General features: G+C 41.4%; 1 protein-coding gene across 5 annotated transcripts in view; it reads left to right on the plus strand.

Moving 5' to 3' along the window:
* Positions 1 to 20,916, plus strand: part of LOC148884946 (uncharacterized) — a 72,540-nt gene that overhangs the window by 37,460 nt on the left and 14,164 nt on the right. For 4 of the 5 annotated variants that reach the window (XM_089021241.1, XM_089021239.1, XM_089021240.1 and 1 more), the window contains exons 9-28: positions 5,183 to 5,227; positions 7,751 to 7,804; positions 8,013 to 8,057; positions 9,667 to 9,720; positions 10,698 to 10,742; positions 13,442 to 13,495; positions 14,617 to 14,661; positions 16,092 to 16,145; positions 16,299 to 16,343; positions 17,334 to 17,387; positions 17,504 to 17,557; positions 18,181 to 18,234; positions 18,300 to 18,353; positions 18,427 to 18,480; positions 18,560 to 18,604; positions 19,639 to 19,692; positions 19,772 to 19,816; positions 20,180 to 20,233; positions 20,316 to 20,369; positions 20,721 to 20,774. In XM_089021241.1, the coding sequence (XP_088877367.1) occupies positions 5,183 to 5,227; positions 7,751 to 7,804; positions 8,013 to 8,057; positions 9,667 to 9,720; positions 10,698 to 10,742; positions 13,442 to 13,495; positions 14,617 to 14,661; positions 16,092 to 16,145; positions 16,299 to 16,343; positions 17,334 to 17,387; positions 17,504 to 17,557; positions 18,181 to 18,234; positions 18,300 to 18,353; positions 18,427 to 18,480; positions 18,560 to 18,604; positions 19,639 to 19,692; positions 19,772 to 19,816; positions 20,180 to 20,233; positions 20,316 to 20,369; positions 20,721 to 20,774 (1,017 nt within the window). Of the gene's footprint in view, positions 1 to 237; positions 554 to 5,182; positions 5,228 to 7,750; positions 7,805 to 8,012; positions 8,058 to 9,666; positions 9,721 to 10,697; positions 10,743 to 13,441; positions 13,496 to 14,616; positions 14,662 to 16,091; positions 16,146 to 16,298; positions 16,344 to 17,333; positions 17,388 to 17,503; positions 17,558 to 18,180; positions 18,235 to 18,299; positions 18,354 to 18,426; positions 18,481 to 18,559; positions 18,605 to 19,638; positions 19,693 to 19,771; positions 19,817 to 20,179; positions 20,234 to 20,315; positions 20,370 to 20,720; positions 20,775 to 20,916 lie in introns of those variants that run through there. The other variant, XM_089021243.1, reaches the window with a different exon arrangement.

Genomic DNA, 20,916 nt, shown 5'->3' on the forward strand with positions numbered 1-20,916 from the left:
AGGCAGAGAAGAAGCACAGTACATCTCGCAAGCGATCTGACGCTGTCGCTCGCTCACGCTCTTAATCACAATGGAAATGGAAAGCTAAATGAGTCCAAATGACGAGGTTGACACATTGCCACTTTGTTTTTTCCTCCGTCTGCGATTAGCTGCTAATAACGCTTAAGCGTGGGATGACGTCACTGACACGCACGCACGCGCGTCCGTCCACTGCTACCGCTACTACGTGGCGGCTTGTTTTGGATGTCGTCTGATTGACACGATTGTCGCCGTGAACAAGATTGCCACGGCGACTCCATCATGGGAGACGATGCCCGCGGAGGAGGCTTGTTAAATGAACCGCGAGGGCTTCCTTTCTGTTCCCCAAAGTGCTTATTGTACATCCTGCTCGAAACGATGGAGCGTGCACCACCTCCTCTGCTTCTCAGCTGGAGGTCGACCTGCTCGTTGCCCTCAATGGCAAGACAATTCAGCGCAGGAGTAGAAACGTTTTAGTTCCTCGCCTCTTTTAGCGTCCGAGGAGGACTTGAGGGACCCTGTAAAATGAATTTAGGTACTTTTTGATTTACGTAATTCACGGTATGATGTCGGAAAGTCATTTGTTGTTACCATTTCATGATCATTTTTTGGTGTGATGTATGTGTGAGTGGGCTTTGCTGTTATGAGTATCCCTTGCCCCATTTTATATAAATGTCAGTGTCTTAATTACACACACACTTAATTGACACAGCCACAGCATTTGAGAGCAGAGGCAAAGGCCTTATCTATCTATCTATCTCGTTGTACTAAATTCATCCTGTCTACTTGATAACTAATGTTAAGCAGATTCCTTACTTACAGACAGTGTATTGTATTGTCTGTAAGTAAGGAATCTGCTTAACATTATCTATCTATCTATTTATTTACTTGTCAATGTATTTGTTTATTTGCCAGTTAATTTATTTTTTCATTTGTTTGTTTAGGTGTGTTTATTCATATCTGTTTATTAATGTATTTATTTATTTGTGCATTTATGTATGTATTTATTTCTTTATTTAATTGTCTATTTATTTATGTATGTTATCTAATGTATTTATCTATTTATTTGTTTATTTATTATTATTTATTTGTGTGTTTGTTTATTTTTTGTATGTATCTAATTATTTTATTTATTTATGTATGTACGTATTTATTTGTTTAAATATTTGTCTATTTGTTTGTTTATTTATTTGTCTATTTATTGATTTATTTTTCATTTTGTTTAGTTGTTTATTTGTGTGTGTTTATTTATCTATTTGTTGATGTATTTATTTGTGTGTTTATTTATTTTCAGTGCTGTGTTAATATTGTAAGACATTGAGTTAGTTTTCACTCTCGGAAGGCTTAATTGTTTTGTTTCAGGACTGAAGATTTAGTTTTATCAGTGAATTTGAGATGGGTATGAATGCTACAGAGTAAATAGTGCAATAGGTTGAGTAGCAATAGCTTCTGTGTCTTGACCACGATGACTTGAGCATCCTCTGCACCTGTCTTGTCATGCACACCTAAACACACATCAACGCGCAGCACGCACACTCCAACTCAACCCAGCCTGACACGTTGATCCGAGAAGTGGACATTCGACGGGAGGCTTTTCGATGGCCGCGGACAAAAAAAGGCAAGGCGAGCGTGTTCGAGTTCTGGCTGCAATATTTGTTGTAGCGAATGGTCGCCGAATGGCTTTTCAAGATGTCGGGCCAGGTCACGGCGAGGCAACGTCTGCGGGGGCCAAACCTCACCGAGGCATTACGCGCCGCGCATCTCACCTTTCCGCCGACGCCGTTTCCGTTTTATGTCCGCTGGCGTTGGATTTTCTCACGTAGACTTTGTCTGTAACAAATAGCTGGAATTTATTGCTCCATGCATTTTTCAATGTATCGCTGTTCCAGACTCAATCCAATATGGAAACCATTCCAATTTAGCCGTCCCAATGATATTTTATTATAATAATAATAATAATAATAATAGTAATATTAATACATTTCATTTACAAGAGGCCTTCAAAGCCCTCAAGGTCACATCAGTCACAGGACTTCGAAGTGACTGCTTGTAAATGAAATGTATCATGATTATTATTATTAGCTATCTCTCAGCTAGCATAGTGGCTATCGAAAGAACGCTTGATCGTACAGAATACAACTGCTCATTTATCGCAAGGGATAAGTTCCAGACTAAATATGTTGATATAGCGAGGCTATTAAATGCTTATTAAGATATATATTTTTTCATTTTACTTCTCCCTCATCATTTGAGCATGATTTGAAACTTCAGAATATGAACGAAAAACGTCGTTGCGTATACAGTAGCAATCTGATGTCATGGCTTACGCTTACAGTTAGCCCGTATATGTGTTGCAGGTGCTAAACATTAGCCCGATTCAAGACCGGGAGTTAGCCGATCCTTATCTCCTTTTTTAAGAGTTGACAAACGAGGCCGCCTTTCTTTTTCTTCCACCATTCTGCACGTGTTTACAACACGGCATATTTCACAAGCCTGTGCGTTCAATCAGATAGAAAAGCCAAAAGTCGCCGATAGCACACCAGACACAAGCGCCCTACAACCACTCTTCCCGCCAAGATATGGCTGATGGACACGGACTCCAAGACAGGCCGATGTAACTTTGGTGGTGGTACAAATGAGCACATATCGCTTCTCAGGATGTGGTCGGGTGGTTGCCCGAAGCGGTCGTCTGGCCGCATACATGCACGTGTTCAGCAGAAACTTGCGTCAAACTCCACCAAATGCCTTTCCTGCATTGTCGTTTCAAAGAAAAAGAAAAAGAAAGTCATCAAAATAGAATAAAATACTGGCTGTTCCAGTCATATCTGTCTTGGCCTCTGGGGCCAGTGTAGCGCCATGCATGCAGATAGGGCTTAAGGTAGCCATCTTTTCTTCCCTTTTTTTGTACATTCCGATAGCGCAAAGGTGTCAAGTCGGACCTCTGGCCATGTTTTTGCCTTCCGCGACCGGGCAGCATTTGCCTTCAGTCTGGAAGAACAGGGTGATGGTATGAAATCAGCATTTAGTGTGAATATTTCCTGATTTATTTATCTAGCTATCCAGCTAGCTATCTCGCTTGCTATCTATTTGCTATCTAGCTCCCTGGCCGGCTCTCTAGCTAGCTATCTATTAGCTATATAGCTATCTAGCTGGCTTTCTAGCTAGCTATTAGCTATCTATTGTCTAGCCAGCTAGCTTTCTATCTATTTTAATTACCTCCGGGTTGAGTGAATGCTGGCGCGTGTGGCTGCCGCTGCTCACCCACAGAAAAAACTTAGCCTGCAACTGTAAAGTGACCTTGAGAGTTCTGAAAGGCGCTTAGAAATGAAATGTATGATTATTATTTATTAGCTGGCTAGCTAACTATATAGCTGGCTCGCTAGTTATCTAGGTGGCTATCTAGCTGGCTGGCCAGCTATCTATCTGTATATCTGTTAGCTATATTTCTAGCTAGCTATTAGCTATCTATTAGCTAGCTGTTTTTTGCGTATTTTGCATAGTTCCTTTTACTGAGTTTTTGTGCTCAAATCACGAGGGAGAAGTAAAATGAAAAAAAATCTGTATCTTAATAAGCATTTAATGGTCTCGCTATGTCAACACATTGAGTCTGGAACGTATCCCCTGCGATAAATGAGTAGTTGTATTCACCGAGCCGTAAAAAGACGAAAGATTTGTGTCACCCGTCAATGGGAAACATAATACCTACGTGGGAGCAAATCAAGACAAGGCCACGTGCGCTAAACAATAAGAGCTTTCACGTCAAATGTTGAAAATGGAAGACGTGTCTTGACTCACTGAGTTTTGAAAGATGGCGTATTCATTTGTTGCTAGCCCGCCTCCTAGCGAAACGATGCTCGCCAGATGTAAGATAGGCCGCGAATATTTAGTTTAAATGTCTGCTGCCAGAGGAATTTGACACTGCCGGTGCCTCGGCTAATGACGACGTGTCGGTGTGGACTTGGTTGATGGATGGACCTCGGCTGGTACGAAGGTGTTAGCCTTCATGCGAACGACGCTGATGTGTTACGGCTAGTGCAAGGCTAAAATGAGGTTTTGAAAAAATGCCACATAGCCATGTAGTAATTAGCTACTTTGTTACGTCATTAGTTACTTAGCAACCTCGGATGTGGGTTTTGTTTCCAGTTGGCTAGCTAGTAAGCTCGTCAGTTTATTAGCTAGCTTAGAGTGCAGTGTTATGATTCTAACCTAACTCATTTCACTTTCTTGACCAAATGAGATTTTTTTTGTTAGTATGTTAATTATCAACTTATGCTACGCTATGCCATTCTATGAAGTGTTCTTGAAGATCGAGAAAAAGGCGCAAATCTAAGAAGGAACTGGTTTGCTACTTTGTTACTTCATTAGTTACTTAGCTAGCTAGATAGCGGGCTTTGTTTCCAGTTGGCTAGCTTGTCAATTCATTAGTTAGCTTACATAGCAGGATTATGATTCTGACCTGACTCATTTCACTTTCTCGACCAAATGAGATTTTTTTTTGTTAGTATGTTAATTATCAATTTATGCTATGCTATGCTATGCTATGCTATGCTATGCTATGCTATGAAGTGTTCTTGAAGATTAAGAAAAAGGCCCAACTCTAAGAAGGGACTGGTTTGCTACTTTGTTACTTCATTAGTTACTTAGCTAACTAGGTAGCGGGTTTTGTTTCCAGTTGTGCAGTCCATCGTTTGTGTAGTTTATCCGTCAGTATGCTAATTATCAACTTATGCTACGCGAAGAAGTTTTCTTGGCATAAATATAAGAAGGAAATGGTAGCTGCATTTGATTTTTTTTTCTCACCCTTCCTGCTATATATTGAATAACGTTGGTTTCATCAAATATTTATTTTACGATGATTAGGCTGGCGGTGCCAACACTCCGTCCGTGTCATTGCGACAAGCTGTCTTCCAGCTGGATGTTTGTGATCATTGGAAAGTTGGATCCTTTGACAGCATTGTGAGATTTTCACTCATTGCACGTGGCCTCAAACCGCTTTTGACAGGCCTGTTGGTGCACATGCATAAACTCCTCTTCTCGGGACGCATAACCCTGGCACCCCCCCTTCCCCCATGAGATGTTTTTTTTTTTTTTTTTCATCATGACTCGTTACATCCTCAGTGTCTATGCCTCTTCTTCATCTTTTTTTGTTTGTTTTTGTCTTCAGGGGCAGAAAGGTTACCCAGGTCCACCGGGACTCCCCGGGGAATCTGTGAGTATATTTGTCTATTTCAAAGCCATCGAAGAAAAGCGATTCAATAAAAAGCCGCCATTGAGCGAGTTTGTAAAATAGATTAGCTGAGGACATCTGTTTTGTTGCGATGTTCTCGTGGATGTCGGGAAAACACTGCCAAACAAAGACAAACAGGAAAAAAAGGCAACTGGGCTAAACGTGTCCAATTCACAGCTGCTTATTCGTTCGTCCGCCGACATCTCACGGTTAAAAAACAAATTTCAAACAAATCTTTCATTTTGCTTATGGGAGGAGATGAGGCCATTTTTGCCGCGGCTATTTCAAGTGATGAGCGACCGAAGCCGCCCGTGTGGATTCATATTAATGTTAGCGTCGGATTAAAATGATTGTTCTTCTCCTGGTTGATGTTGAGCGCTTGAATCGGTCTGAATAGTCAATCAGCACGAATGGAAATGATGAACAGAAAGATGATTTATTCTTCGAACGGCACAGAGACGTGTCATTGGCTCAGGGAGTTCCCAAATTTGTCATCAAACGTGGAAACTTTGATCCCAATCTTGAAAACGCCCCCTCCACCCTTTCCCATCGCCGGCGGAACTCTGAGTCACGGTTAAACCTGAAGGGAAAATGCCGGTCTGTCAGAGGCCAGCCGGTGTGCATGACTCCACACAATGAGCTGTGCTTGTCACCACCACCAGCATTTAGTCAACAGTAAAGATGAGATAAAAAATTAAAAAATAGGTTGTGGTTATAAGTCGGATGTTACCTGTATGTATGTATGTATTGCATTGTATTTTGGACAGCCGCCCTCATTTCAAGCTCATATAACTCCAGACTCATATACTTTAGGAATTAACACTTTTTTTCTGATGAAAGAAGAGAGTCCAATGTTTCTAAGGCTGTATTGAATGTTTATGTAGTCTTAAAACTCAATATTCTGTGGGTCCTGGAATTGGTCCTGGAAAAAGACAATGACAAAAACCCTGGCACCGGAGTGGACACATTTTTGCACATCTTATACCACTATTAAAAAGCAAGCCGGAGCAATATTGGTCACTTTTTGAGCGAAGGATAAAGAATACATTCAAGCCAGTATGATTGTATTGTCTACGTGTTTTGCTGCACCATTTGTGGTCCAATATCCATTCCTTACCATATATGGCTTTTCCCATGATACGTTGGCATTAACGAGTCAAATGAAAATAATCGTCCCGATGTCAGCTGGCATCCCTGTAAAGACGGCGCTGGAAATTCCGTTTCCGTCAAACTATCTGAACAAGATGCCCCACAATAGACTCATAGACCTGAGCCGGCCGGGCGGGTCCAAACTGTACGGCCTTTTTTCTCTTTGCCCGAGGCACGCGGCAGCGCACGGCTGCCCATCCCGAGCGCGTCAAAGGAAGTTATACATGAGCGCGACACAAGTCGCCTCTGTGCCTGTTTGTAAAGCGTCCCACGCCCTCTCGCCGGCCTCAAAGTACACCGCATCGCTTTTTTTTCCTGCAACTTTGGAAACGCGGCTAGAACTTTGGCTTTCCGTAAACCCGATGAAGTGGTTGGGTTGTCACCATTTTACTGTACTCTCAGGTTGCCAGGACAAATGACAAATAGCTATTGATAGCTATCTATTAGCTATCTATTACCTAGATAGTGTTCTATCTATTTGAGTTACTTCTTGTTAGCCATATCCCTGTTTAGCCATCGAGCTAGCTACCTATCTAGCTAGGTAACTATTGGATATCTATTAGATAGCTAGCTTTCTATTAATTTGAGTTACTTCCGGGTTCAGTGAACGCTGGCTCGTGGGGCTGCCGCTGCTCACCCACAGAAAACTGACCTTGAGAGTTTTGAAAGGTGCTTATAAATTAATAATAATAATAGTAATAATACATTTCATTTCTAAGCGCCTTTCAAAACTCTCAAGGTCACTTTACAGTCACAGGCTGAGTTTTTCTGTGGATGAGCAGCGGCAGCCATACACGCCAGCGTTCACTCAACCCGGAATAACTCAAAGAGATAGAAAGCTAGCTAGTTAGCTAATAAATCGCTAACAGCTAGCTAGTCAGATAGATAGCTCATAGTTAGCTACCTAAATAGCTAGCCAGCTAGATATCTAATGGATAGCAAATAGATATCAAAGAGATATCAAATAGATAGCTTGCTAGGTAGCCAGATAGCCAGCTCGATAGATGCACATCTTGGCATGTATTTTTGTATTTGCAAATATAGGAAGTGTGATGGAATACAAATACAGGTACTAAAACAAAATACTAATTCCAAGGTAGCTTAGTAACGTGACTTCCCGTGCACTTTTAGCACCACTTTAAGAGCCAGGAAATGTCCGCCCGGATGATTTTCTTTTTGTGTGTGCGCCAGTTGGACTTTAAAAGTTGTTGTTAACAGTTATTGATTGTCAATATGAAATTGAAATGTCATCAATTCCGAAGTAAGCGCTGATGTGTGTTGTTGTCACCATAATTGGAATGATTGGACTCAGTCATTTCTTCCCTCCCCTCCCCTAACCACCTCCCCCCCATGCAGGGAGAGCAAGGCCCAGTCGGAAGCCCGGGTGCCAAAGGTTATCCTGGCAGGCAGGTGCAGTAAATCCTCTGCTGTGACTGCTACAGTTGTAGTCAAAGCCAAGTACAATTAGCCTGTGTTGAACAGTTGGCCCTTTGTGCACGCGCGTCTAAATACGACAACATCAGATAGTCTATTCCCAATTTGTTTGGCACAAGTAAACAATAAGTGCAGAGAATTTCTCCAATAAAAATAAATATGTCAATACAAATCTCATTTTCAGGGTTTACCTGGGCCAATAGGACCATTGGGGCCGAAAGGAGTGCGGGTAAGTCAAATTCCAAATGTCTTATCAATAAATAAGCCTTGTACTGACACTTTCATTCAAGTATTTATAGAAAAGGGTGCTTAGTAGAGAGGTTTAAAAGAAAAAAAAAAGTCTACTTTGAGATTGCCAGCCAAGGGTATGTTTCCCAGCGAGTGTGCACATGGGTGCCAAATCCGTCGCAAGGGTTTATGTAATATGTGTCTCTGCACACAAAAGCACATTGACACAAGCCTAGCCTAGCCTAGCGCAGCGCTATTAATAGTCACGTCAACATCGGATTGCTATTTTCGGGGCACCCCGCTGTAAATAACGGACCTGATCCAAACAAGCCGGCTTCCGCTGCAGCCAATAAGACAAACACGCGCAAGAAAGTCATGCTAATGTTCCGATAAAGCGTCGTGATCAGATGCTCTTGGCCGTTGCCAATGTCCCCCGCACCCCCTCTGCCCCCACTGGCTGGAATTTCCTGTTTGAGGCCCTGCTCTTTTAAGGAGGCGTTTGAGGTTCTCGCTCTCTTTATTTTCGGGGGTCACGTATCCACTAGGCACGGGCCGATATCATCACATTCTGACAGGATGATAACCATGAGGCAAATATCACGATAACGTCAAAAAATGTATTTTGACATTTTACAGGAAATAACTGCAACTCTTTTTTTCGCATTGAACACTTTTATTACATAGATTAAAAAAGGGTATTTAGGTTTTTTTACTTACGGAATGTGTTAAACGGCGAAAAAATGTTTGCAGTTATTTCCCCTAAAATTTCAAAATAAGATTTTTGACACTGTTACAATAATAATAATACATTTCATTTATAAGCGCCTTTCAAAACACTTTACAGTCACAAGATATTTTTTCTGCGGGTGAGCAGCGGCAGCCACACGCGTTCACTCAACCCGAAAGTAACATAAAGTAAAAAAAAAACTGTTTGCGATGTAGTGATATATGGCTCATCCTGTCAGAATCTGATATTGGCCCATGCCTAATTTGAAGTTTTAGGGGAAATAATTGCAATTGTTTTTTCTCCATTGAACACATTCCATAAGTAAAAAAAAGAAATACGTTTTTTTTTAACCTATGTAAAGTGTTCAATGCAAAAAAAGAGTTCTAGTTAAATTTTCAAAATTCCCAAAATAAGTAAACACCCCCCTTTTTGTTGTTTGTTTTTTACATAGCAACTAAAGAAAGTAGAGCAAAAAAAAGCACGTACGTAGTTGGTCAGCAAATAAATGTCCACTTATGCAGTCCACCTTGAAAGCGGCCACACGTGGTTCTGTGGCTGTGTTTGTGTTTTTGTGGTGTTTGTTTGTGTTTGTTTCCTTGCGACAGTGTGACCGTCTTCAGAGATCCCTGGCGTGAGGGTATGTGCCCTTGGACTACATCGTGGAAGCCAGCACCATGCAGTCCATGGGCATATACACTTGCCTCATGGCTTGGTTCTTCACAGAGGCCCTTCCCGGAACCCGGTGCGGGAATCCAGTGCGGTCAAAGCTCCCCGTTGCAACAACTCACTGTGTATCCCTGCTCTCTCTCTCTCTCTCTCTCTCTCTCTCTCTCTCTCTCTCTCTCTCTCTCTCTTTTTCCTCCTTTTCTCTCCTCTCATGCAGGGTTTCATTGGAATCCCCGGGCTTTTCGGCCTCCCCGGACCTGACGGAGAAAGAGTTAGTGCTTGCCATTGTTTGTTTGTCTACAATTTTAATCATCAAAATGAACCCTCAAAATATATCAGAACTGGAAAATTGCAACATACATGCAATACATTAAAAAAAAAAATAGTTTTGCCCCTCCCGCGTGCAGTGAACATATTTTACGTATTGAAAAAAAACCCCACCAATGTATTTATTGTATTTTTTTACCTCTGGTGACCATTGGGCACCCCAATAATTACCATAACTAGATATGGCAATTATTGAAAAGCATTTTGACACCCTTATCGGGGCCCTACCGTCCGTCTCTTTTCAGCTGGCTAAAGTCGTCAAGGCTTGGAAAACGCGATATGCTCATTTTTCTTATCACAACGGCTTTCATCAAGGCTGTAATCCGTTCTCTCAACATGGCCCAAGGAGTAAATAAATAAATACATAAATAAGTGTCCTTGAGAGCTTTGAATGGTGCTTAAAATATAATGTATTATTATTATTATTATTATTATTAGGAGCAGTAGTAGTAGTAGTAGTAGATAGATACTTGAGTAGATAGATAAATAAATGGATGGATTAATATACAAACAAATAAATACATACATGGATAAATAAATACATAAATACACAAATAATAATAATACATTTCATTTCTAAGCGCCTATCAAAACTCTCAAGGTCACTTTACAGTCACAGGATCAGTTCTCCCGTGGGTGAGCAGCGGCAGCCACCAAAATACATAAATACACAAATACATGAATAAATAAATAAATACACAAATAAATAAATAAATACATAAATAAATAAATAAAGTAATGTTAAACTAAAAAAAACCTACAAAAGAAGTGTTCACTAAAATACAGATTTACTCAAGTGCAGCAAAGGACCCCTGATTTTTTTTTAATGTATTTATTTATCTTCAGTATTTCCTGTTTTTCACATCTTTCTTTTGATGCTGTCTTCTTTCACAAGCCGTCTTTTTCCTCTTTATTTTTCAGGGCATTCCAGGCGAGCCAGGCAAGAGGGGCAAGATGGGTAGGCCGGTAAAGTTTTGTCTCAACATACTTTACAGCGTGGTATGTGTAAAAGTGCTTGGGCGAGTTGGTTGGCACACGCTCACATTAACTTCGAGTCATGTTGTCCTTCCAAAGGTACAAAGTTTCTGTCATTCTTCCTCAGTGTTTTCCAGGCCTGACAGGGGGGCTTGGGGGGGCGCGGGGTTAACTGGGGTCGCAGCAATCTCAAATCAGGGTTGCAACAAGAAAAGAAAAAAAAGCTTTTTATGAAAGTGAAGGGGCGGCGGGCCAATTGTAGGAAGCTGTACGCTCCTTCTGTGCGTGCGTGCTTGTATGTGTGTCAGATACATCACTTTGACAGCAGCTTACAAAAGCTTTTTCAAACCCGAAACGCACGCTGCCGTCAAACCGTTTAGCAGATGTTTTTGTCAAACGGGGCATTTATGGGACAAAACGGATCCACTTCCTTTTTTGACTCACAATTGTCTAGTGTGCAGCTTTGTTTTTTTTGCAAGTAGAGCGTGGGTCTTATTTTGTTATTTGGATCTTATTGAAATTTAGGTGCATCTGGGATATTCGTTTCTTCTCCTTCAATGTTGTTTGTCTTGTAGGAAGCAGGTAAAATCAACTAATTTGAGATGACCTCTGGTTTGTTTTATTTTCAACTCCATCTCCCGCTTATTCACCGTCTAGTTTTTGTTTTCATTTTCATTTCATTTAATTTTCATGTTGCTAACATGGCAGATTAACCGCAAAAAATGGACTGTATACAAGTAACATCCGATTTATGACCGAGTTCTGTTCCGACCAAACGGTCGTAAGTCAAAATGGTCGTAAGTCGAAATCCATTCAAAAATGTTGAATAGAGACTCGGAGGCTAAATGACTTGCAAACGTCCTCCCTCTGGTGCCATTACACGGTCGATTGCTGTGCGAGCGTGAGATGCTGGCTGGCCAAAATTGTCGCATGCGGCCTGCTAGCGTGTTGCGGTGCAAAGTGGAGAATTCAAATTGTAAAAATGGAGGAAATGTTGAATAGACGTTTTGTCATTCATTGAATGTTTCCCTTATAATGCGGCGCAGCCCCCTTTAAGGCTCCTATTTTTCGAACAACCTGTTCTCAAGATCCATGCGATCTAAACGGTCATTGATATAGAATATTTGTGAGCCCGCCGGCACATCTCCAGCGCAGTGACATAAATTGTGTCCGTCTAGCCCCAACGTTCCAAAAGCATCTTTCCGAAACAGACGGTTGCGCAACATCCAAGTGGATCTTCTGAGACCCAATTTTGTCTGCTGACTGGATGTAAAAGCAGAGACGCACTTAATCCCGCGCCGAAACGTCTTCGACTAATAGTTTCAAGCGCTGTATTTTAAATGGTCTGTTATATTTATTTATTTATTTATTTATTTTTCCCCACCTCACGTTTGTCTTTGAGAGCACTGGTGATGGTGATGTAAGTCATCCCCTTTTTGTGGGTGAGCTCCATGCGTCATCCACGTGGTTTGCGCTCCGTTCCAAATGTCTGTGCGATGGCCATTTGTGCTGACATGGCATCGATACATCGTTGGAACGCTCGCAAATAAACAGAAAGAGTACAACAGATTATTCAGGCATGCTTGCGTAACATTTTTCCTTGCAAGTACCTACAGTGAACTCAAGAGGCTTATAGCTGCCTTTACATGCCAGAAAAGCGATTTTCTCCCTATTAGATAAAGTAACTGACTAGATGAAGCTCCTCCTTTTACCTCCACTTAGTTCATTGGCACCAAGATGCTACAAGATGATGCTGACAAATAGCTTTGCTACTCTTTATTACATTTAATTTCTCAGCCTGCTTTAATATGCATTCTTTGCTCATTTGGGAGAGTCCAAATTACTTTGGAGACAATAATAATAATAATAATAATAAATTTCATTTATCAGCGCCTTTCAAAACTGTCAAGGACACTTTACAGTCACAGGATCAGTTTTTCTGTGGGTGAGCAGCGGCAGCCACACACGCCACCGTTCCCTCACCCCGGAAGTTACTCAAATAGCTAGAAAGCTAGCTAGCTAATAGATAACTAATAGCTAGCTAGAAATATAGCTAACAGACATACTGATAGATAGCTTGCCAGCCAGCCAGAAAGCTATCCAGTCAGCTAGATAGCTAGCGAGCCAGCTAATAAATAATAATAATAATACATTTCATTTGACGTCATTGATAAGCGTCCTTCGAAACTGTCGAGATCACTTTACAGTCACAGATGGGTTTTTCTGTGGGTGAGCAGCCACACGTGCCAGCGTTCACTCAACCCGGAAGTTACTGAAATAGATAGAAAGCTAGCTAGCCAACCAATAGATAGCTAGCTATAAAGCTACCCAGCTATATAGCTAATAGATATACAGCTTGATAGCCAGCCATAGAGCTAGCTAGCCAGCTAATAAATAGCAAATAGCGTGTTAGCTTTTAGTCCTTCTCATCCAAACGTCAAGTAGACTAGAGTGATGATCGCGATTGAATGTGTGACCGGAAAGCCAACTCGCCATGAATGACAACTGTTGGGATGTCTTTGTTTCAAGATATTATTTGCACTTTTGTGTGTGTGTGTGTGTGTGTGTGTGTGTGTGTGTATTGGGTTTATCCTTAATGCTTTCTATCCAAAAAATGGTTTGGTCAAGCAGAACAAATGACTTTGGGTCGCACTGTTTGTGTGCATTCATCATCTCTGTGCGTGATTTAGGGCTTTCCGGGTGACTTTGGAGAGCGAGGACCACCCGGAGCAGACGGAGAACCAGTAAGTTCACTATTTCACTTTTACTCTTGTCCATAGTGTGTCAGCGGCGATCTTTCCTCAAGAGTATCGTGACTACAGCACTCACAAGATGATCCCAGAATACAATACTGGAATTGAAAGAAGCTGAAAATGAAAGAACAAAAAAACTCCACTCTAGTTAATTTGAGTCTTTTATTTTTGTACGTATTCATTTCTATCTAAAACACTCACTTTATCATCAGCTTTTGTAACCCATTTACGCAGAGTGTGTTCATATGAACACTTAAATTCATTTTCAAATGCATTCATGTTGTTTCTTGCCACATTAATTATTGTTCATTATATATCATTATATTATTGTTATATACTCCGTTTTAACCTATTTAATACTCTGTTTTGATTTTGTTTAGATTTTTTTACAATGAATTTATCTGCGTTTATTTGAACACGTTCGGCATAAATGCGTTAAGGTCTATGCTAACAATGCTAACAAGCTAAACCACTGTTGGACCTCTGCACCGTGAGGCTAAGCTCTTACGTTAAAAAACAAATGCAAAAAAATAGTTGAGGGTGAAAAAAATATACATATTTTTTATGACTTAAAATACGGAGTTACTTTTCAACAACAAACAAATGCGTGAAGGTCTATGCTAACAATGCTAACAAGCTAAACCACTGTTGGACCTGTGCATTGTGAGGATAACCTTTAAAAAACAAATTACACTAATTGAGGGTGAAAAAAAAAATATATTTTTTGAATGTTTATGACTTTTAAAATATATAGTTAATTTTCAACAACAGCAAACATGACAATAGTGCCAACCAAACACAGTAGCGCCCTCATTTTGTGTTGGCATACTACACTGTGTTTTAATAACAATAATCAAAGATATTACTTATTACAACTTGACAACTAAAGGTCAAACTATCAACCGACGGCTGGCGGGGAGGAAAAAGAGACAAAAGACACTTGCAGTTTAGAGGAAGTGGCATTTTGGGAGTTGCACTTCCAAACACACAGCCACCTTTCATGAGCATCCCTGAACACCGAGCCACTATTCTCAACATGTTTGTTTAAAGGAAAAAAAACACATCAAGCATTAACTCCTTCTTCACCTCACTTGCTCCTTGTATGTGTCCAGGGCCAAATGGGAGCCCCCGGTCCAAATGGAGTTCTCGGACTAATTGTGAGTATTCTGTGCTGAAAATGTCTCATTGAAATGAAACAAAAAAAATGGCGGCGTCTTCAGGAGGTTTACGGCGAGCAACATGCTGAAAATAGTGACAGCAGACACACTTCTAATTAGATGTACCGTATACACACTTTAAAGGACAACCGACATCACTTTTTTGTTTCCTAACAGACATCAGAAAAATGTTTTATAGCATCTAAAATAGCCAAAACACGCAGTATGGTATTTTTAGTCAAATGCAAAACAACAATAAAAATGACTGAAAGTGTCCAAAATCTGCAACAAAAAAATAACTCAGAAGTGGCCAGTTTCAGAAGGTCCCGCCCCCTTGTTCGTGGTGTCACCCCAAGACGTCTTGCCTTGCTGGAGAATCAAAATAATGGCTTCAGATTCGGAGAAGATGCTTTCTTGTTACTCATCCAGTTATGAATATGATTCAAATTGTTGTGAAGAGGAAAGCATACATGTTTGCAATCGATTAACTAATTTATTTCGTGCCATTTTGAGGCAATGGGGGGGGTGTAGCACCAAATTAATCAGCCTGTTTCCACAGGCTGATTAATTCCTTACACAGAGCTTTGTCGGCCTCTTCTGCCTCTTTTTGGTGCAACACGAACTTTTCAGACCAAACAAGTACAGGAAGATGCATTGACGTGATGGAAGGACCGCTACAATGTGTCCTTTTTTCAGTCAGGGGCGTTCCTTCAGTGACGTAACGTGAGGACTCGTCACCAACTCAAAAACAAGACTTCCGGAATATTCAGCGCGAGTCTTAAAACGTAAAATATAGCTATATGCGGTGGAATCTTTGTAAAATACGCTCAGCAGAAGTCATTTGAAGCCATTTTACAAATTATGGACACAACTTGTCCGGAGACATCGGTTGTCCTTTAATAGTCAATCCAATGCATTTTAGCACGTTGCGAATCATTTTTTTAAAGCATCCGCCCACACACACACATGCACACGCACACCCCAATGGTCACATAATAGTGTGTGATGATCTCTTGTCGCGTCCCGTCTTCACCCGTGACCAGTTGCTCCTCCCGGTTTATTCTGGGCCGCCGGCGGTGGCAGAAGGCCTGTAATTGAAGGCGTGTGATTATAGCTCTCTATGCAGCATTTTTTGGTCCATTGCGGCGTTCGCGTGACCTGATGACGTTTGCACATTTGAACATATGCACACAAAAGTACCAATAAACATAAAATGTTCCAAAAAATGGCAGTAAACAGTTGGATCCCAATTGAACACAAACTTCAACAACATGAAATGACTTCATCAAACAAACTTGAAGTAAATCTAGCTAGCTAGCTAGCCCGTCACCTAGCTATTCATCTGCCCATGAACGGCTGTTATGTTGTGTTTGTATTCTTCCCTTGAGACAATCTAGCCATGAAAATATTTGTCTGTTCATTGGTGACAGGGTGACATGGGACCTGTTGGCGAGATGGGTCTTCCTGGACCCAATGGACTCAAGGTAATCCTCACTTCACCCCAATTAGAACATCTAGTCAGCCTTTGCCTTCATTTGTACTGCCTGTGACAGTCGGCTTGATATACTGTACGTATATATACATGTGTGTTTGAAAAAAAAAAAAAAAAAAAACTCAAGGGTCTGTGTTTCCTCCAGGGGGTACCCGGAAATCCAGGAGAACCAGGACTGAAAGGTGATAAGGTGATCTGAATATTCCTGTTATTGCATGTAACGCGTGTGTATTTTTTATGTCCCCGACAATACTGTACATCTTGAGAGCATCTTCCATTCAAACACCCTCTGTGCCCCACCCCCAAAATTTGCCACTTTTTCTGCCTTTTTCTTGCTTCGTTTAACGCTGCACATCTTCCAGCACCGCTCAGTGCTGCCTTTTCTGACACAATGTGGTACTACACCACAGGCGCGCCACTCTCCATTTGGCAATCCCATGATAAATACATACATACATACATACATACATACATATATATACGAATAAATGAATACATAAATTAACAAATTAATAGCTGAATAAATACATAAATAAATACATAAATACTTAAATACATAAATACATAAATAAATAAATACATAAATACATACATAAATACATACATAAATACATACATACATAAACACATTCATAAATACCAAAATAAATACATAAATGAATGTAGTTAGTTCAGAGGTACCAGATCCAAAAGAGATTTTTCGCCCAAATCCCAAAGTGTACAATAATTACCCGCTGTTTTCCATGACTTCAATTTTCATATTCAACTTGTTAAAAAACACAGAGTGTTTGCGATAATTAAACGCAGTTATGTGTATGTAATAATACGATGAGGTGATTGCACGATTATACGGTTTTCAATCATCCCGGCTCTCTGAGGCAAACCATAACTACTATGCCGCCCACGACCAAAACGGCTCTGACACCCGTGATCTAAACAAACAGCAAAGAAATCGTCGGAGGCCCCCATGGGGGCATGTCATTCCCTGAAATCCATGTCTTCATACGAGATCCAAATAAGCGGTCCACTTAAGTGTCATTGGACCACTTATGAGATTGAGGTTCGGATGCCACACAAAGCGATGACATGGAAAGCGCCGCATGACTGTTTTGCGACAGTCAATGGTACCCAAAAAGGTTGTGAGGGCCATCCATCATCCTGTTTCTCTTCATCTCATCAGGGTGACGTCGGGATTCCTGGCGAGCAAGGCGAGATTGGCTTCAAAGGAGACAAGGCAAGCCTTTTCCACGTCCTTCTTTACGCTTAATTGCCTACTGCAAATCTGTCCCAAGAGCAAAGTCCAGTGACATATCTCTTGTCTTGACATGTATTTTTTGATTTTTCTAAAAGGGCATCCAGGGCGCTTCAGGACCACCCGGCCCACGTGGGAAACCAGGACTCCAGGTTCGTTTGGGATTTTGGATTACTATTCGTTCAAGATTTGGCGGCAACAATTTCATCAAAGCTTGGGCATCATCGTCATAAATGTGACTTGGCTCATTTTGAATAGAATATACATTTTTTGGGGGGGATGAAACATTGGTGTGAATGCTGTCATGGAATCAAATCAACCTGTTTAAGACCACCACGGTAGACTTCCAAACAAACTCTGGAACAGTTTGGATTTGGTTTAAGATCCCAAATTGTTGTTTTCTAGACTTGGAACCAATTAAAGATTTTTACATTGATTGTAATGTGAAGTGCTGATTTGGTTTTCGAACAAATCGGTTTTCAAACAGGTTTCTGGAACGGATTGTCTTTGATAACTGAGGTAGCGTAATTGGATTGTTTCTTTCTGTCAGGAGACTTTGAGTCCCTCGGAGCAGGGTGAACCATGACATAGGTGCTTCATTATTCGCACATCTAATCAGATAATGAATCCAAGTATGGAAATGAATCTGCACGGTAGAACCAGTTGACTGTCTATGAAAATGTTCCATCCAGAGTCAATGACGTGATGATATGAAATGAAAGCGCGTTGAGATGCTATCCGGTCATGAACCGCTCTACTTTTCCTCCTTTTCCAGGGCAGTGTGGGCGACAAAGGTCCTGATGGCGCACCAGGACCAATTGGCCCCGAGGTACGTCTTTACCCACAGTGCATTGCTGTTTTTAAACAAACCAGAATCTTGATTGACCTTGACAGGGTTTCCCCGGCGACATGGGACCCCCGGGGGAAAATGGCCTTGAAGGACCAAAGGTGAGAAAAGACCATTGTGGACCAGCGTCCATCGTGTTTTCATGTAAACATGCTCATCTTGTCATATTTTCAGGGAAAGCTGGGCCTCAGAGGTTTACCAGGACCGCGGGGGTTACCCGGATTTGAGGTACGCCGTGTTAGCATCGACAGCTTTTCAAATTTTCACGACCTCGCCAAAGATAACAATTAGCTTTTTTATTTCCCAGGGCGACGAGGGGCCGATCGGACCTCCGGGACCGACAGGTTTTGAGGTAAGGAACGTACTGAAACCCTCCTGTCGTACCGGACTAGCATCGCACTCAAATTTATTTTCACTGTCTCATTAGCATTGGCTAATAATTGTTTTGGTCCCCAAAAAATAAATATACAAGTAACATCACATCCGACTTAGGACCACTACCTCCAGACCCTATTTTTTAACGCGCTAGCAGGCCGGCAACACGTACGACAATTTTGGCCAGCCAGCCAGCATCTCACGCTCGCACAGCAATCAACCGTGTGATGGCACGGGGGGCAGGGGGGAGGGTTCCGAGTCATTCAGCCTCCGAGTCTCTATTCAACATTTTGAATTGATTTCGACTTACGACCGTTTGGTCAGAACGGGACTCGGTCGTAAGTCAGATGTTTCCTGTACACTGTAAATCAGTTTTATTACATCACAACATTTCAGACAGTCCGACTAATCAATTTCAATAATTCTCCATCTTATGTTTTGGACATAAAATGGGGGTAATAATTTTCACAACTTGTTTGATTGACTGTGAGGATTTAGAGCAAGCGTAAAAAAAAAGGCTACGGGATGTTAACTACCTTCTCTTTTGATGATCCCAAATGGGCTTGTCTTTTTTTTTTGTCCTGCTATTGCACTCACGCTATACCCTCGATTTGGTAGCTAACTTTGGCTCACTATACGCCACCGAATCGCTTTCTTTTTTGTCTTTATTTTAATTGACTGTGCGCTCCAGGCGGATTAGATTAAATGTGTCGTGACACGAGAGCAGCTCATCCGTCTGGAGTCAAATCCTGGAATCCCTGAGTCATTTTCTTCAGAGGAGTTACGGCTGGTAAAAAAGCACTTAGCTCCCCTCTTAACCTCAAGAATGATTGTGAAGAACATAACAGTCGGCAAAAAAAACAAAAGCCAGACGAGGGTAACGCGGGTTACCTGCGCAGATGGCAACATCTGCCATTTTACCGCAAACTTTCAACACCGGTGATTCAGCGTCCGCGTGTGTTTATTTCTACCCGGAATGCGCCGAGACGCTTAATGTTGTGTCGCGTTTAGGGTCGACTGGGCGGAAAAGGATTCGTTGGCAAAATCGGGCCTGATGGAGTCAAGGTGTGAACTTTTTTTGTTGTCATTTCAAAAACCGCACGTTTTGCATATGTTCAATGGAGAGTGTGTTTGCTTTGTGCAGGGAGAAACTGGCATCGCGGGAAAAGTCGGCGTCATGGGAGAAAGGGTAGGAAACCATTTGTGACCTGCAAACTAACCAAAAAAAAAAAAAAAAAACAAGAAAATATTTCAAACCACCAAAAGTCTGTTTAGCTTAATGCTAGCAAACAGTGCAAAATGCCATACACCGGCTAACAAAATTAGCTCTGAAGCAAGGAATATACAAATGCAAAATGAAGACAGCCACTAATAATGCTCAAATGCATATATTCTTTAGCCTCTGCAAAGATAGACTAATCACCTTGATAGAGGAGTGCGGGCCATCTCCATGTCTGTGTTATACTGCCCCCAAGTGGGGGCAGCATCATGTTCATGAACTCAAAATCATCTTTTGGACCTAAACAACAGTTTTCCTGTGCTTTTGTTTCAGGGTTTGGTGGGTTTCATTGGACCTGTGGGCGAAGTGGGAATGGCAGGAGAGAAGGTAACTTTCCGCCTGGAAACAAACACCGCTCTTAACAAAGGCGCCTTTATATCCTCTCAACGCTCTACTTTTGTGTTCTTAGGGGGACCGTGGCGCCGTGGGTCTTCCCGGACCACCTGGAGAGAAAGGCTCGGATGTAAGTCACAAAGAAAGCTGCTTTCTTTTTTGCTTTTTCTGTCAGTTTTTTTTTTGGGTGGGAGAGTTTAGTCCGCAAAGGGCCTCCTCAATTAAAATATGCGGTCTATTCCCAAGGGAATACGAGACCTTGATGTTTTTGGGGGCTTTTTTACATGAAGGAAGTAAAAACACTCTCAAAAGCGCTTTCATCCGCTTGTTAGAAAACTCACCAACAACCGTGACTGATCACTTCCAATGACTTGCCCTCATGCATTTTATTCAGGCAAGCAGGAAGTACTCATTGAAAAAGTCCTACAGGGATGGGATATATATATATATATATATATATATATATAATTTTTTTGCGCAGGGTCACCCAGGGACACCAGGGGAGGTCGGGCCTTCAGGACCGCCGGGAAAACCAGTAAGTTGTCACCTGTTGCGATGGGATGCCGTTGGGCTTTTTTATTGCATATTTTTTTATTGCATTTTCATGTTTTTTAGCTTATTGTATTTGTATGCTCTCTGTACTAACTTGTTAGGTGAGTTGATGCCCATAAATCAAT

The sequence above is a fragment of the Hippocampus bargibanti genome, linkage group LG18, assembly GCF_051943395.1.
Source record: "Hippocampus bargibanti isolate YZ-2025 linkage group LG18, ASM5194339v1, whole genome shotgun sequence".
Classification (NCBI taxonomy): Eukaryota; Metazoa; Chordata; class Actinopteri; order Syngnathiformes; family Syngnathidae; genus Hippocampus; species Hippocampus bargibanti.